We start from the raw sequence: 18252 nt of genomic DNA, 5'->3' as shown, positions 1-18252 counted from the left end.
TATCAGTGATTCTCTAGCAAAGAGTAGAGTCAAATTCTATGCGTTCCATGTTTTTAGAGGTTTGAACGGTTCTGCTGATTATATGGCTCAACTTGGCCATCATTTGGAGTCTAATAACTCGGAGTCTACTAACACTATAAGAAAATAGCCTTATTATTGCTACAAATTTTTGTTGTTGCAAGAAGCTTCATATTGTTGCAATTAGTGGCGGAGCCAGGATTTCAATTTAGGGGAGTAAGATTAAAAGAGAAAAGATTAAAAGTAAAATTATTCTAAAAAATAGCAATTCAATATTAATAACAAATAAAAGCAATTATATGCTAATGTAATTGTCATTTGTCACACACAATCTAATACAAATGTAAACTTTAATTTATTTTTTTATACTTAGTTTAATTTACTCAAATGCCCTCAATGTAAATAGTTAATTAATGATAATCAAATTGAGAAATTAACTTGAATGCATACAATTTAATCATATAATTTGATGATTTCTTCAAAGAAATTGAAAAAATAAATCAATACAAAAGTGTTAAGAATATGACAATATGCCTACAAAGTTGTATACGTGTCTCATTGTTAGGAATGCTTTTAAAAAACTATGTAAAATTCAATTTTCTTCTTTAATTCTTCTAAGTAGTTAAAATTTTGGATTATAACAAAAATTCAAAATTTGAAATTGTGAAGAGAAGGAAGAGAAAGATTAGTAGATGCTCTAAGGTTTCCTTTAACAATTAGTCTAGAGTCACCATTTTTTTTTTCTTTTCACAATCATTGAGCTGACAATTTGTAAATGTAGACAATAAAATAATGTCAATGATATACCAAAATGAAAATAAATAACATCTCAAAAGTTGTGGAATTTGTTGCAGAAAATATTTTGTTTAGCATTGCTTGCTTTTCAGTAGTGTACTTCTACTAACGTGTATAAAGGCATAGGAGAGTTTTTTAATTTTTTAAAAATTTATGGGACTGGCACCTGCTATTCAATCTTGATTCTAGAGTCCATGACTTACCATGAGGAGAATACTAGTTTTTTTGCTTTTGAGAAGCTTTTTGTCAATGGATGGTGCAAACTACTTTCAACTATAATAAGAGTATATTATACATGATTTTTTTGGCGAGCTCAGGGGGGGCAACTGCCCCCTCTCGCCCCCCCTTGGCTCCGACCCTGGTTGCAATAAACCTATTGTAAGGACACAATTTGTAACGACCCAAAATGATATTGGGTTCGCACGTGAAAAGACCCAAACAATATCATTTGTAGAGCGTGGGTTTGAAAGGCTAAGCCTTGGTTACCGGACGGTGGTTTGTCGTGGTATTCATATAGAATTAAATCGTGTTCGCTCGAGGAGTCTTTCTCCTGGAGGTGGGCTGGGAGGCTCTGGTTCTTGGCCATTTTTCCCAGCCCCCTTCTTCTGGACTGCGTGCTTCCCTTTTTATATTAGCTTGTATCCCTTATCCTACGTCCACGTGTCAGTTCGACTTTCTAGGACTGATACTTGTCCCATCAGCTCATACCCAAAGTGGTTGGGGGTGGTTGTAAAAGCTGAAGAACATGGCTCTGTCAGGTGCAAAGTGTTCAATGGTAGTAATAGCAGCTTTCCCTTCGTCCTTGGTTGTTGTACTATCCAGTGTCCCTTTCCCTATCAACATAGATATTTTAGGTTTTTCCCAAAACTGTTCCTGTACCGCTCTTGTCCTTTCTTTCAAGGGGACCTCGGATATGCTGATGACAGAATTGTCCTCGGTTATGTCTCAGGACTACTTGGACTTTTATTACACGTCCTCGGCTATACCCCTCCTCGGCTCGGGCTTTGGGCCCCAATGTAAAAACGGGCCAGGACCACAACTTCTTGGACCCCACAATAGCCCCTCAAAATCCTGCTATCCGACCTCTTAGTCGGAGAGGAGGGTTTTGGTGATGCCAAGCCTTTATTACAGCTCATTTAACTTTGACCTTCATTAATGTTGGTATCCCTTCATCTATTTAGGAAATATGCCGGATTACAAGATATTCTTCTAGATTCACTCACGATGTGCTCCTGCCGTTTCAGTGTTCGAGACGCGTCTTCAATGAGTTCCCCTTACGAGACCATTCAAATTCGACGGTTATTGACGGCGTTGGGAAGTGGAGTGGGTATATTCAGATTTACAGATCTTCTTGGAAATTTGCATAAATTAAATGTCACCCATCTTGCCTTCCATATAAGAAGAAAGGCAGGAGGTTATTTCCATCACACAGAGACCCCTTAAATCCTCTAAAGTCTTAAATTTCTAGCCTCGCCCAAAGTTTCCCTTATTCGCACGCTCAACCCTTGGATTGTGATACGTCTGAGGTAGAAGTGGGGATGAAGAGACCACACCCTTCCTAGAAGCGTTGTGTTCTTCCGAAACTTAAAATGGCTCGGTCAGGGCAAGGTTGGCAGAGACTCAAGATACCTCTCATCCCCCCTTCAGTCAAAATCCGAAGCAGGGGCTCATTGCGTCAAGCTTTTGGTGCGACTGAGCTAGGGTCACCCATTATCAGTACCAGCCGCTCTCTTATGAGCATAGCTAATATGGCACCAGCGTGTTAGGAGTCAGGGCTGACGCAGGGACAAAGTGTCCCCGCTTCTTCCTCTCTTCCTTCACTGGTGCCTCCTTTTGCCTCCCCTTCTTCTTCTTTCCCATCACCAGATCCATCCTGGTGCTTTTCCTTCTTCCTCTTCTTCTCCTCTTCCACCAAGGGAGGTCCTCCTCTCAATATGGGTGCTACTGGGGCAACATTTGGAAAGACTTCGGAGCAGAGCTTAAAAAAGACTTCTGGTTGCCTGTTTGTTGCTTTTTTTTTTTTTAATTGTTTTTGCAACTCGTTTTCTATATAGGCTTGTTTAAGCCCTTCATTGTATGCTGTAATACTTCTTTATATTAATAAAAGTCAACAGTGCTTTATTTTGTATATTCTACCTCTTCTTTTTGAAATGGTTATGCCATGAATAGACGTACTACCATATGACTTCTTTTTTATTTTTATATTCTGAACGATGCTTAGGGCCGAAATTCCAGTTAATAAACAAACCTTGCTCTGTGCTTATTGAAACTATCCGGCACAATAATGCCGACTTGAACAAATGATATTTAGGGAAAAAGAAACTTTGTTTGAGAGAAAGATGTAATTCTATCCTTATCGGGCTATTCAGCTTGATAATGTCATCCTAAAAAAGAAACAGTACTTAGGGTTGAAACCCCCGCTAAGGAAAAGATGTTAAGAAAAAGATGTTATTGCAGACTTAATAGAACTGTTTGGCACAATAATGCCGACTTGAGAAAACGATACGTACCCCAAAACAGCCGAGATGACAGTTGAATGCTTGGTGCGGTGTAGGAGATAGCCATCCGAGGATGGGTGGTTCAAAAGTGGACCGTCCATGTGGGCCGCCAAGTACTTAGAGTGTTTCGCCGCCTTCCTAATAGCTTTTGTAGCCTTGGTCCTTTTTTGGTATCCAGTCCGAGGACCGAGGTACAACCATGCCGAGCTCAAACGCTCGTTTGCATCAATTCCCTTAGAGCTGAGGCTCTGAGGACAGATCAGGATCTTCATTATGCCTAGGACTTAATCCGACTTTTAGTAAATGATCTTCCTGTAGGTCTGAGGAACCCTATCATTCTTCTTAAGTAGTTGGTTTCTCCATAGGTTTGAGTCCGAGGACCATGCAATACCTTGGTTCTGTCCAAAACTTGATTTTTAAGTAGTTGGTTTCTCCATAGGTTTGAGTCCGAGGACCATGCAATACCTTGGTTCTGTCCAAAACTTGATTTCTAAGTAGTTGGTTTCCCCATAGGTTTGAGTCCGAGAACCATACAATACCTTGGTTCTGTCCAAAACTTGATTTCTAAGTAGTTGGTTTCCCCATAGGTTTGAGTCCGAGGACCATGCAATACCTTGGTTCTGTTCAAAACTTGATTTTTAAGTAGTTGGTTTCCCCATAGTTTTGAGTCCGAGGACCATGCAATACCTTGGTTCTGTCCAAAACTTGATTTTTAAGTAGTTGGTTTCCCCATAGGTTTGAGTCCGAGGACCATGCAATACCTTGGTTCTATCCAACTTGATTTTTAAGTAGTTGGTTTCCCCATAGGTTTGAGTCCGAGGACCATGCAATACCTTGGTTCTGTCCAAAACTTGATATTTAAGTAGTTGGTTTCCCCATAGGTTTGAGTCCAAAGACCATGCAATACGTAGTTGGTTTCCCCATAGGTTTGAGTCCGAGGATCATGCAATACCTTAGTTCTGTCCAAAACTTGATATTTAAGTAGTTGGGGGAATTAACCCCTTGGCTATGGCGTGGGACCTTGGTTTAGGGGGATTAGCTTCTCGGCCAAGCCCCTAGAACCATCCGTGTTGCTGACGCTACGAAGCGCAGCCCCTAGTGAAGAAATGTAGCCCCTAGTGGAACTTTACGCTAGAACACTACATTCGGCTGTTGGAAATGATGTGAGGGATTGTCTCAACCCATTACCTGTGCCAAGACACAAGCCCTCCCCACAGACAACGCCAATTGTAAGGACACAATTTGTAACGACCCAAAATGATATTGGGTTTGCACATGAAAAGGCCCAAACAATATCATTTGTAGAGCGTGGGTTTGAAAGGCTAAGTCTTGATCACCGAACGGTGGTTTGTCGTGGTATTCATATAGAATTAAATCGTGTTCGCTCGAGGAGTCTTTCTCCTGGAGGTGGGCTGGGAGGCTCTGGTTCTTGGCCATTTTTCCCAGCCCCCTTCTTCCGGACTGCGTGCTTCCCTTTTTATATTAGCCTGTATCACTTATCCTACGTCCACGTGTAGGTTTGACTTTCTAGGACTGATACTTGTCCCATCAGCTCATATCCAAAGTGGTTAGGGGTGGTTGTAAAAGCTGAAGAGCATGGCTCTGTCAGGTGCAGAGTGTTCAATGGCAGTAATAGCAGCTTTCCCTTCGTCCTTGGTCGTTGTACTATCCAGTGTCCCATTCCCTATCAACATAGATATTTTAGGTTTTTCCCAAAACTGTTCTTGTACTGCTCTTGCCCTTTCTTTCAAGGGGACCTCGGATATGCCGAGAACAGAATTGTCCTCGGTTATGTCTCAGGACTACTTGGACTTTTATTACACGTCCTCGGCTATACCCCTCCTTGGCTCGAGCCTTGGGCCCCAATGTAAAAACGGGCCAGGGCCACAGCTTCTTAGGCCCCACACCTATATTGCAACAAAATGTTTTCGTTGCCCACGGTTGCGATAAAGTCTATGGCAATAGACTATTGCAACAAAAATTTCGTTGCAATAGAGTTTTGTTGCAATAAAAGATTTTTATTATTATTAAAAACACTTTATTGCAATAAATTTTTTTGTTGCAATAGGTCAGTAAAGTACCTGATTGCAACAAAATTTTTATTGCGATAAGTTACCACAACAAAATTTTTTGTTGCAATAAATTTTATATATATATATATATATATATATTTTCAAATCTATTTTTTCCCACTAAACACACCATATTTTACCTGTTAACAATATAAAAATATCTAATCAAAAAAAAAAAAAATTCTACAAAAGACAGAAACCATCAATATTTGTTGAATTTATATTCAACCACGTAAATTCATTATCACAACCATCAAATATACAACTAGTAGAATTAAGTTTCATTATTCATGTATGCTTTAAATATACTTATTCAACCTCCAAAAAAGGATTATCAATGCCTTTAATGACTTGTTCATCCTCCAAAAAAGTAATATTCATGCTATAATCACAAATCACTTGAATAATTGCCACCCTAAAAACAATAAAAATTTGTAAGAAACTCATGTTATAATCATCACACAAATATTTCCATATATATATATATATATATTCACATTAACAACAAGATTAAGCCATTTAATTTGAATAAACATGTTGACATGTGTTTTTCATAAAACCTCTTACTTTCTACTTTTTATTAAGCTGTGACTAAATTCAGATTTATGCCCTTATTGGTTCAAGTCATCATCTAATATAACCAAAAACAAAAATTATTAAAGGGACATAATTACATATAACCAATCAGGTTTTTATTAGCAAACCAGAACAAATGCTTTTATTAATAAGACAACTATATGTTTAGACATAAAATGAACCACCAAATTACTGGTTTCAGCAACTCAAGGTCACAGTCCATTAGTCCTAGTACAAGAATTCCCTGTCCAGAAACAAAATTAGAAAGTAATGAACAATTGAACGTATATACAACAGGGTCTGGATTACCTCCAGTAAAAATTTAACAAGATATCTCTTTTTTGTTTTAAACAGAGACTATCACATCACTCACTAATAACCCAACGGTGGAGATTAAAACTCAATGCCACCTCATTAAATTTTAAGCAAAAACTAACAAAGCCCACCCAAGACGAACGTTGCTGCTTCTTCTCATGCTCACGCTCACGCTCACACTCACGTTAACATTTTTTATTTTTATTTATTTCATTTATTATTTTTTAAGTCCATGAAACTTAAAGCTTGTAGCTATAAAATGAGATTGGTTGCTTTTGCTCTTGACAGAGGAAATTGGTATTATTAGTCTATAGTTGCACTCGGAGTGACTATAGAGTAGGCCACTTAAAGAGAGAGGAAGAGATGTGTACTGAGGAAACTTGTTGGTTGCATTGACTCTTGTTTCAAAACTAAGCGCCAAAATAAAAAAATAGCAATAAGAAAAATATGTTTTGCCGCCTAAGTTCTCCCTCTCTTTTTATTTATTTTTCTCTTTTCCAGCTTGCCAAATCAAATTTTAGAACTAGGCTAAAGCATATGTGAAGATGTCATTTTCTGTAGGAATGACTACAACTCAATTGAGTGAGAGTATAAACTCTGATTTGAAGGATTATTTACATAAATTTCTGAATTTTTCACCTATAAAAAAAAGGGGATTATTTACATTAATTTTGAATGGACAGTCTTGTAATTTTGTAGTTTTTCATGATGACTATCTTAGGGGTACGTTTGGTACACTGAATGTAAATTACATTAGGAATAGTAATCTTTATTACTGGGAATAAAAAACATTGTAATGGAATAACTATTACTATTCATAAGTTTGGTTGTTACATATGGAAAGCTTGTAAAAGATGATGCATAAGGAAAGTTTATATTTTTAGAAATATATTAATTTTAAAACCTATTATATACACTAAGGAATAGCTATTACATCCATTTTAAAGAGGAATAGCTATTCTTCAACTTAAAGAATAGTTATTCCAATGTAATAACCAATCCATGTAGTAAAGATGCAACCAAATGACTGAATTGATATTACATATGAATAACTATTCCATTATAGGAGTTATTACTGCGTACCAAACATACCCTAATTGTTTGTAATGAGGAGGCGTGCTATTTGAATGGATAGTTTTTATTTTGGGTTAAAAAAAATGCATGCCAAGTGCTTGAGAAAAGTTCCCAAAAAATTTCAAATAGGGCTAGGACCAACTAGCATATACTATGAAGGAAGCATTGTATTTGAAGGAATCATTTTAGGGCCAACTAGCAAACTGAAGCAGCTATAGCATTGCACCAGTTATGCAGAAACTACAACACTGCACCAGACACCTATTAGAGATTTTATAATAGCAACAACATAGATTAATATATATATATATATATATATATTCTTCCTCAAAGCCAATAGCACAACAACATACTATTCTTCCGTCAAAAAAGATACTATTCTTCTAATTTGCATAAATTGTTTGCTAAAAAAGTACAAAGTAGCATTAAAGATAAAAAGAACTTTGACCATTACAAACTTTGAGCTCCAACAAAATAGCATAAACTGTGAGTTCCACAATTACAATCTTCAAGCTCCAAAAAAAAAACAACATAAACTATGAGCTCTAATAATTACAAACTTTGAGCTCCAAAAAGTAGTATAAATTGTTATCTCCAACAATTAAAAATGGTTTTTTACAGTTATTCAAAACTAAGAATTCACTGCATCCATTCAAAGATAGGTAGAAAAAGCTTTAATTTTACCAATTTTAAACTTTGTAAGCAATGAACTGATATCATCCCCTTCAAGATCACTAGGATTCTTACAACATGGAAGAGGAATATGAGGATTTGTCATTCCTGCTTGACACATTACAATTACTAATAGCCAAATATTAACTATTAGAAAATCCACATAAGTCTCTTGAAAATTCTTCATTTCTTTTCTTACCATAAAAATTTACTGAATTCTCAAAAGTTCCAAATGAACTTTGTTCTTGATCATTTCTAATACTCTTTCCCTGTATATAGTAGAAACATATTAGTTAAAAATGATGATTAATCTTATAGTATAAAAGTTGTTATCAAATAAAATTCAAATAATTCTTAATTTATGCACTCAAAGTAAACTCTAATACAATGGTACCTGAGATAATGACGAAGGATTACAAGGTTCACCAACACTTGAAAAATGAGGAATGTACAAATCCTGTATTTATTAGTGATCAATAATAGTGTACAATTTATGAAAACAAAATCACCTAAAATGAAGGGGAAAAAAAGAAGATTAAACAACATAGATGAAGTTACCTGAACTGAATGATTTGTGTATGGCAGAGGATTATAACTGATGGCCCCATTAACTTGCTGATGTGGGAGACGCAAGAAGATTTTTATTTAGTATTATTTATGTTTGCAAGCCAATTATATTTTTCTGTTTTAGGTCCTATTAGTTTATTGGGCTATTATTATTTTAATTTAGAAGCAAGGTTATTTTTGTAATAAGGTAATTAGGGTTTCCTAGCCAATTAGAACTAGAGTCTAACCATCCTTTATAAGCAACCTATTGTACTCCTTAAGAGATAGTTGATATTTTGATGAATGAAAAAATGGCCATTTGGTCTCTTTTGGTCTGGTGCTGACTCCAAGTCTACCCTAGGAGCTGACTCCTAGTGGTTTCCTCGCTTGGTGCTAACTCCAAGCAAGGCCTAGGTGCTGACTCCTAGGTCATATCCCTTTATTTTATTGTTGTTTCAATTTTGTTCTGGTCATCCTGCGTTATATTTGGTATCAGAGTAAACACCAATCTATTTGAAGTATCACCGTAGTCATGAATCAAAAAAGTATATTTTTTTAAAAAAATTCATTCAGTGCTCGTGTTTCTCATCCCATCAAATCACAATTTAGATCCACAAGAAGTCAGCGCCGCCATCAGCCTCCATCACCAGTAGCATCCCCATCACATCGGCGACTTCCAATTTCGTTGTCCAGCACCACGACGACGACGATCTAGCCTTCAAATCGCCATTTGCTCACTTGCTCCAATCGAAACCAGACCATCTCCGTCGACCCACAAGCCCAATCCTGATCCTTGTCAGTGTTGCACTGCCAGAAGCCCTTCATCTCGTGCGCCACTACCAGCTTCACTGGTTCTGAAGCTCTCCATCTCGCCCGACGCCGTTGTCAAATCACTGCACTTATTGGAACTAAAGCTTCGTTTTGTTGTTACCCATCCACACCATAATGCATTTGGCTTTTTGGTCATTAAAAAAAAAAAAAAAAACAAAACAAAACAAAACAAAAAGAGGGTCAAGTCCTCTGGCCCGTGCAGTAGAGAAGTTCCAAGTCCGTGAACAACCAACTCCACGTGAGGCCCAGTACACTTAGCTGCCATCACAAGGGTTAGGTTCTCTTACTATCTTTAGTGGACTCAAATTTTCATTTAAGATTCTTCTTTAGTTTCTTTACGTGCATACCCAAAAAAAAAAAAAAAAAAATCAAGTCTAGCCTTCTAGGCCTTCAGTCTAGTCCACGGTTTTTCTATTGGTGTTCAAACTTCAAACAGTGAAGCTTTATTTGGTTAATGCCATGACAATCCCTTCTTTAGTGGGCTATACATAGCAAGTCAAGTTGGCAAAATTATTTTGCCTAGTGAGCTATGGTAATATCCGAAGCACCTTATTTTGATGGTTGTAAAACTAATCCACGGGATTTTGTCAACTGGATGAATGGGATGGAGCAATTCTTTAAACAAGCAAATTTTGCGGATAACATAAAGGTTAGGTATGCAAAGTTGAAGTTAAGAGGTGGAGCACAAATGTTTTGGGAGGATCTTGAATATTTTTGCTATATAAGGTACATTAGTGTGTGGGAAGATATGAAAGAAAAGTTTTGTAATGAGTATTTGTCACCATACTTTCGAGCTAAGTATCTACCCCAATCTCAGTGTGGTACTTTTCAAGTTGAAGAAAATATGATGAATCCTCATCCCATTTCATGTCCTCAACGCACTTTTGAACAATCTATTGAGGAATTATCTACCAAGGAATTAAAGGAATTATCTATAAAGCTCATGAAAGATGTTCAAGACATGATTGCTCAGATGAAGCAAATGAAGACTCAAACCGATTCAATTGGGAAACCCAGGATAATTGATCACAATGAACTTATTGCTACCCCCATAGAAGACAACATTGATGATGATATCTTGGTCGTGGAGAATCCTCAAGCAACACCAAAGCCTAATGTTGACACAGATGTACATGCCTCGATGAGTGTTGCTTTAACATGCGTGCAAGGAAATGAATCTATTGAAGAGCAGCAAGGTGAAGAGATGGTTTCTAAGGAGAGTATTATGTTAAAGGGTGCACATGATGTGTTATTGGAAGCTAATGAATCTGCTTTTGATCAGCCTTCCATGGTGTATGTAGACAAATAGTTTGCTAAAGTGGAGAAAGTGGATAACATAGTACTTCCAATGGTTCAAGATAAGATTATGTTGATTCCACACATTGATTTTGTTATTTCAGAAGAATTTGCCATGATGGAATTCAAGAATTTTCTTTTCTCTATGCTCCCTAAGGTGATTCCAGACTTGAAGCAAGTGTTACTTGTCAGCATCCTAATCCTTCAACGCTTTAGTACTTGAGGTTGAGTTTTCTCCAACCAAAGGAGAATGATGCGGGAGACACAAAAAGATTATTATTCAGTATTATTTATGTTTGCAAGCCAATTGTATTTTTATGTTTTAGGTCCTATTAGTTTATTGGGCTATTAGTATTTTAATTTAGAAGCAAGGTTATTTTTGTAATAAGGCAATTAGGGTTTTGATGTGGGAGACGCAAGAAGATTTTTATTTAGTATTATTTATGTTTGCAAGTTAATTGTATTTTTTATGTTTTAGGTCCTAGTAGTTTATTAGGCTATTAATATTTTAATTTGGAAGCAAGGTTATTTTGTTAATAAGGCAATTAAGGTTTCCTAGCTAATTAGAACTAGGGTTTAACAATCCTTTATAAGCAACCTATTGTACTCCTTAAGAGATAGTTGATGTTTTGATGAATGAAAAAATGGCCATTTGGTCTCTTTCGGTCTGCTGCTGACTCCAGGTTTACCCTAGGTGCTGACTCCTAGTGGTTTCCTCGCTTGGTGCTGACTCATAGGTCATATCCCTTTATTTTTTTTTTGTTTAAGTTTTGTTCTAGTTGTCCTGTGTCAGTTTCGGTATTAGAGCAAACACCAATCTGTTTGAAGCATCGTCATAGTCAATCCAAAACCAAAAAAATATCACTAAAAAAAAACTCCATTCACAGTATTTTTTCTGCCACCAGAAGGTTACCCAACATAGCCCATTGCCAGACCTGGTCAAGGTCTTTCAAGAAGTTTCCTCGCACATCACCACCCATTGGAAAGCCATCGTTGCCATCCCTTGTCTGTTAGATCGCACCACAGTGAGCCCCACCACCATCCTCTTCTTGATATTACGCCGCCATGACCCTCAATTGCCCAGCACCATGCCTTCGCAATCCCTCCATAAACTAGCGATTCCATCTCAAAGGTAACAATAACTAGCCTTTTATTTAATTTAAAAAAAACCCAGCACCTTATTTTCTGTTTAAACTCTTCCCGATCGTTTTTAATTTGCAACCCCACAGTGTTTTCCCACTAAGAACAACTTGACCTGGCCCATCTAAAATAAAGAACTCAAATTGAAACCCATTAAACTACCTGACCTAGCCAAAACAACAAACTCATTGTACACTGTCACATAAGCCATATCACCACCAGTAACATAAACAAACCCTTGCCGACCCATTTGTTAACAAGCCCAAAGCCCACATTTTACAACACTAGTTTTCTTTTCAAAAAAAAAAAAAAATACAAGACCTAGCCCACGAAATCCAAACCTGTCAACCACCCCAATCCTAGCAAATATTTGTCCAGAGAACATCACAGCAACCCAGGTTCTTGTTCCAACTGCCAATTATTTGTTGAAGCACTATTTTAGAGAATCATGGTAGTATCAGAAACACCTTATTTTGATGGTTGTAAAACTAATCCACAGGATTTTGTCAACTGGATGAATGGGATGGAGCAATTTTTTGAGCAAGCAAATTTTGCAAATAAAAAAAATGTTAGGAATGCAAAGTTGAAGTTAAGAGGTGGAGCACAAATGTTTTGGGAGAATCTTGAATATTTCCGCTATCTAAAGTATGAACCTACCATTAGTGTGTTGGAAAATATGAAAGAAAAGTTTTGTGATGAGTATTTGTCACCATACTTTCGAGTTAAGTATCTACCATAATCTCACTGTGGTACATTTCAAGTTGAAGCAAATACAATGAATTCTCATCCCATTTCATGTCCCCGGTGCACTTTTGAACAATCTACCAAGGAATTAAATGAATTATTTGAAAAGCTCATGCAAAATGTTCAAGACATGATTACTTAGATAAGGCAAATGAAGACTCAAATTGATTCAATTAGAAAACCAAGGATAATTGATCATAATGAAATTATTGCTACTCCCATAGAAGACAACATTGATGATGATATCTTGGTTGTGAAGAATCCTCAAGCAACACCAAAGCCTAATGTTGACAAAGACATACATGCCTCGACAAGTGTTGCTTTAACATGTGTGCAAGGAAATGAATCTATTGAAGAGCAGCAAGGAGGAGAGATGGTTTCTAAAGAGAGTATTAAGTTAGAGGGTGCACATGATGTGATATTGGAAGCTAATGAATCTACTTTTAATTAACCTTCCATGGTGCATGAAGACAAACAATTTGCTAAAATGGAGAAAGTGGATAACATAGTACTTCCAATGGTTCAAGATAAGATTATGTTGATTCCACACATTGATTTTGTTATTCTAGAGGAGTTTGACATGGTGGAATTCAAGGTTTTTCTTTTCTCTGTGCTCCCTAAGGTGATTCCAAACTTGAAGCAAGTGTTACTTGTTAGCATCCTAATCCTTCAACGCTTTAGAACTCGAGGTTGAGTTTTCTCCAACCAAAGGAGAATGATGCAGGAGACGCAAGAAGATTTTTATTTAGTATTATTTATGTTTGCAAGTCAATTGTATTTTTTATGTTTTAGGTCCTAATAGTTTACTAGTTTATTAATATTTTAATTTGGAACTAGGGTCTAGTAATCCTTTATAAGCAACCTATTGTACTACTTGAGGAGATAGTTGATATTTTGGTAAATGAAAAAATGGCCGTTTGGTCTGGTGCTGACTCTAGGTCTAACCTAGGTGCTGACTCGTAGTGGTTTCCCCACTTGGTACTGACTCCAAGCAAGACCTAGGTGCTGACTCCTAGATCATATCTCTTTATTTTATTGTTGTTTTAGTTTTGTTTTGGTTGTCCTGCGTCACCTGCATAGATGAAGTTAAATGCTTATCCTATGTAATGTGTAATGTTTAGTAAATTAATATGTCATTAAATAAAGAACCTAGAATATTTGTGAAGTAGTATAAATGTTAAAAATTATAATGGTGAGACTAGTACCTATAAACACTGATTTGTTTGTATGGGTTGATGGATGCTTCCTTTTTTCTTCTTTTTGGGCTTTTCAAGACAACTTTTAATTCGGCGTCTTCCTTTACAGCCTTGCTTCTTCTTGAGACCCTGGGCAAAAATGGTTGTCATCTCGTTTGATGAATTTTCTTGGTTAATATCAACTTGACAGGGATTAGATTTTTTTCTAAGGATATCATCAATTTTTTTTCTCAACTCATTATAGCTTCCCAATGCTAGCTCATATGCTTCCTCACATTCACTTGCTCGAGTGATAAGCTTGACATACATTAGACCCAAAAACTTATATCAAGTTGTAACTTCCAACTTGGTGTTAGCTTTGATATCACGTCCATTAAAGTCTTACACAATCTCATTTTTTGCATCTTTTGTCCATTTCTTAGAGCATTCTCATAAAAAATGCTATAAAATATAGCATTTAGCATCTTAAAAAGTTATTTTATTCATTTTAACATCTCACTTTACAATACACTCAACATCCAAAATTCTATTATTTTACTACTTCATTTAAATATTCTTTTTTTATATTCTTTCTTTATATTTTCTTTATTCTTTCTTTATGTTTTCAATTAACTACATGTTGGTTGTGGGGTGGACTTGTCCCCGGCTAAAAATCTACATGCCCTGCTGTTCACATGCACCAAGCTGTACCCAACAACAACCATCACACCTCTCTCCTTCACCAACCTTCTCATCCTCACATAATCAACAAATGATCCACCTAATGCATACATGCTCGACGCAAGCAAATAACTTGATGAATTAAAACCTCCAACTCAAGAACATTGAGAGACAGCTCCTGTGCCAAGCTTGCTGTTCCCATGGCTTTTATAAGCACTCAAAGTGCCCCCCAATACTTGCACTGGCCCCAAGTGTTTTGTTAAACAAATAAATTTTTTTTTTAACATCTTGCCATAGTGGGCTGCTATCTCTAGCAGCCCACTGTAGCTAGATGTCAAAATTAATAGCATTAGCATTCTTGATAGAGTGTGCTTTTTACAAATTTGATGTTAAAATTTAGCATTTATAGCTTTTAGCATTCTTGATGAGAATGCTCTAAAAGGATGTATTTCTCTGGAAGAACCTTAATATCCATAACATCAAGAATTTTTAAAGCATGACTACACAAAATCCCACCTTTTCAAACTTTCTACAACTACATGAAACAATCTTTTTAAAAGGATTCCAAATTACTTGATGATCTTTTGGCTTACCATATATTGAACTATATACTCATGAGTTGCATTTCTTTCAACACGCTCCTTCACAAAAGCTCCTTGGAACTCTTCATATAGCTCTTGAAACTTCAAAAATAATTTAGGTGTATAAATATGTGCTGCTTGAATCAGCATAGGTGATGCAATCTTAACTTTTGGCAACTTTTGCCTTAAATTGTACTCACCCTTCAACTCCTTGTAACGTTTAGCATTAAGTAGTCTCTCAAAATGTATGAAGAATTTTACGATATCATAGTCTAACTGTAAATAATCCTTCAAATCAGAGTTTATACTCTCACTCAATTGAGTTGTAGTCATTCCTGCAGAAAATGACATCTTGACATATGCTTTAGCCCATTTCTCTTTCACTTCAAGTGTACTTTGAAGCCAAGAATTATCAAAAGCATTGTACTTATGAAGTATAGCATCCCAAGCACCAAGAAACTCTTCCTTCTCTTCCCAAATTTTAAAACATGCATCGAGATCACTTCTAAATTCATCCTCACATTGTAATAAATGGTTGACACGCTTGAGAGCATTTTGCATTAAATGCCATTTACATAATCGATGATAAGTATTTGACATCACCAATGAGATGGCTTTTGCCATTGCCGGATCTTGATTGGTAAAAATTGTATTTGGTTTCTTCCCAGACATTGCTTCAAAGAATGCTTCAAACAACCACTGAAATGTATCAATAGTTTCATCATATAAAAGGAAAGCCCCAAATGTCGTAGACTCTCTATGATGATTAAACCCAACAAACATTGCAAGGGGTCGATACTCCTTATTAGTTCTATACGTTGTATCAAAAGAAACTACATCACCAAATAACTTATAATCAACAATCATTTGTGCATCCGCCCAAAAAATATTTGTTATTAGTTTTGAAGCATCTAACTGTACATTTCTGAAAGTATTTAAATAAACTCCTTGCCTCACCACATTTCTGTTCTTTTTGCCATTTACTATAATGGTAATTCTTTTGATCTTGCTTAGTGTAACCAAGAGCATCTCTACCACCAACTTGCCTAGCCATGAACTCATATGAATCCTTCAATTTTATACCACTATCATAAGCCAAATCAATTTCCATTGCTTGTGCTTTTGAGACCTTTCGTTGGGATAGCATCATGTGAGCACATTGTGGAATATGGAGAATATGATTATGGTTGAGCTCAAGGCTATGTATAAAATATTTCCCCTTCTTTTTATCAAGCCAAATTATCATATGAGCATTGCAACTTGTCCTTGTTTTAGCCCGTTCATACTTATTTTCACCATCTCTCTCCCATGGGGCTTTATTTCCCTCTTTACAACAACTAAACTTTCTTAAAGTCACCACGCCATCTTTTTTTTCTTTTATTGCACCATTCTTTTCTAATAGTAAATCCAGAATTTCTTCCACACATTATAAAAGTCATATGCCTCTTGTTCAAATTCAAATTCAATGCCAAGTTTTGGAATATAATCAGTATTCAATTTTTTACTATCATCATTGTTTTCCTCTTCCATGTAACTGTTAAATATAAATCAAAATGTACAAGAAACGTGAATTACCACTGAAAAATGAAAATAAATGAATGAATGATGGAAAAACTTTTGTAATCTTATATATTATTTGCCTAAACTTATTAACAATGACAGAAAAACCCACATATTAAATAATATTTAGCCTAAACTTAATCTTTTAATTATTTTGACATCTCATAAACATAGGATTGAATAAGAAATCAAAAGTAAAGATGGAAATACCTTTTCTGATACTTTGATAGTCTGAAAAGAAATTTCTTCTTCTTCTTCACTCTTTTTTCTAAAGATTATACCGAATTGTTCTAAAATCTGATTTGGCTGGAAAAATGAAAAATAAATAAAAAGAGAGGGAGAACTTGGGCGGCAAAACATATTTTTCTTATTGTTATTTTTGTATTTTGGTGTTGAGTTTTGAAATTGAAGAGTCAACGATGTTAAAAAAAAAGCCAGACCCTATACAACAATATCAACTAGAGGAAGTGGAGAAAGTGTCAAATAATGTTAACTCTTAAGGATATATCATACTTTGTTGTGCATACATTTGAAATCAGTATATTATGAATTTTAACCAAACAATATCAGCTAGAGGGTATGCTGCTTTTTCAAAAGTCATATCTAGAAATGCATTCATACCATTTTGATGTAGGACAGAATCTTCAAATTAATTTATGTAATTTGTTATTTTTGGTATTTTTATGTAAATTTTTGTTATTTTAGGTTTAAGGCATTCATTTCATTGTTTTTAGGTGTTTTTAATGTTTTTTAGGTTAAATTTGGTTCCTGTTATGGTTAGGTATCAATTAGAAGTTATTTTAAAATATATTTTCTTGTCTGTCAAGTTTTGCGGAGCCTTAAAAGGTATTGCAATCCTCTCCTCAATGTAGGAGCTCTCCCTCTCGCCTGACGAGTTTTTTCTCCCTTAGTTTGTCTTAAGGGTCTGTCTTTTAGCTTTCTTTCTTGGTGCTCAATGGCTGACGAAGTGATTCATAGCTTGGAAAACATGAAACTAACCACGGAGGAGGAGGAAGTGATAGAGGTATCTGACGAAGGAAGACAAGAGGAGATTGAGAGTTGTACACTAAGCTTACTGGGAAAGCTTCTCACGTGTAAACCATTCAACAAAAAGGCAGCGATAAACACATTTAAGAAGGCGTGGGGGTTAGAAGAAGGAGTTCACATCATGGAGGTGGGCTCAAATCTGTTTCAATTCAAATTCCAAAAAGAGTTTGAGATGGAAAGGGTTTTCAGAGGAGGCCCTTGGACGTTCGACAACCAAGCACTTATGCTTTGTCGGTGGCAGATGGGTTTGACAGCACGTAATGTGAAGTTTGATTCAATACCGATGTGGGTGCAAATTTGGGACGCACCATTTGACATGGTTTCTCCCAAGGTGGCCGTGGAAGTGGGGAGTAGGTTGGGAGTGGTAGTAGAAGAGGAGAAGCGACTGAAGCTTGAGGCACAACGGCTGTTCATGCGAGTCCGGGTTGCTATTTCGATTTCGAAACCGATAAGAAGGGGAGGTTTTGTGGCGAGATCAGATGGTACTCGGTACTGGGTTAAATTCAAGTATGAGCGACTGCCGTTGTTTTGTCACTACTGTGGGTTGCTGGGTCATGATCTACGTCACTGCGCCAGTTACAACGCGACATCAAAGAACAGCGGCGACATGATGTGTCAGTACGGCGACTAG

At 36.3% G+C, this 18252-nt stretch overlaps 2 protein-coding genes across 2 annotated transcripts; one reads left to right on the top strand and one right to left on the bottom strand.

Annotated features, from left to right (window-relative positions):
• Positions 1-15002: 15002 nt before the first annotated feature.
• LOC126708480 (protein FAR1-RELATED SEQUENCE 5-like) lies at positions 15003-16125 on the bottom strand. Its single transcript, XM_050408272.1, has 2 exons — positions 15972-16125; positions 15003-15847 (listed from the first exon to the last, which is right to left on the bottom strand). The coding sequence occupies exons 1-2, from the start codon at positions 16123-16125 to the stop codon at positions 15003-15005; spliced, it is 999 nt and encodes a 332-aa protein (XP_050264229.1).
• A 1404-nt stretch (positions 16126-17529) lies between these two features.
• Positions 17530-18252, top strand: LOC126708479 (uncharacterized protein At4g02000-like). Its single transcript, XM_050408271.1, has one exon. The coding sequence runs from the start codon at positions 17530-17532 to the stop codon at positions 18250-18252; it is 723 nt and encodes a 240-aa protein (XP_050264228.1).

Source organism: Quercus robur, chromosome 12 (genome assembly GCF_932294415.1).
Source record: "Quercus robur chromosome 12, dhQueRobu3.1, whole genome shotgun sequence".
Taxonomy (NCBI): domain Eukaryota; kingdom Viridiplantae; phylum Streptophyta; class Magnoliopsida; order Fagales; family Fagaceae; genus Quercus; species Quercus robur.
This window is presented reverse-complemented; position numbering and strand designations above follow the sequence as displayed.

Coding starts and splice junctions, on each gene's coding strand:
- LOC126708480 (XM_050408272.1), bottom strand. CDS start 16,125: ATGGAAATTGATTTGGCTTATGATAGTGGTATAAAATTGAAGGATTCA. Junction 15,848..15,971: donor GCAAAAAGAACAGAAATGTG/GTGAGGCAAGGA, acceptor TTGGTGATGTAG/TTTCTTTTGATACAACGTAT.
- LOC126708479 (XM_050408271.1), top strand. CDS start 17,530: ATGGCTGACGAAGTGATTCATAGCTTGGAAAACATGAAACTAACCACG.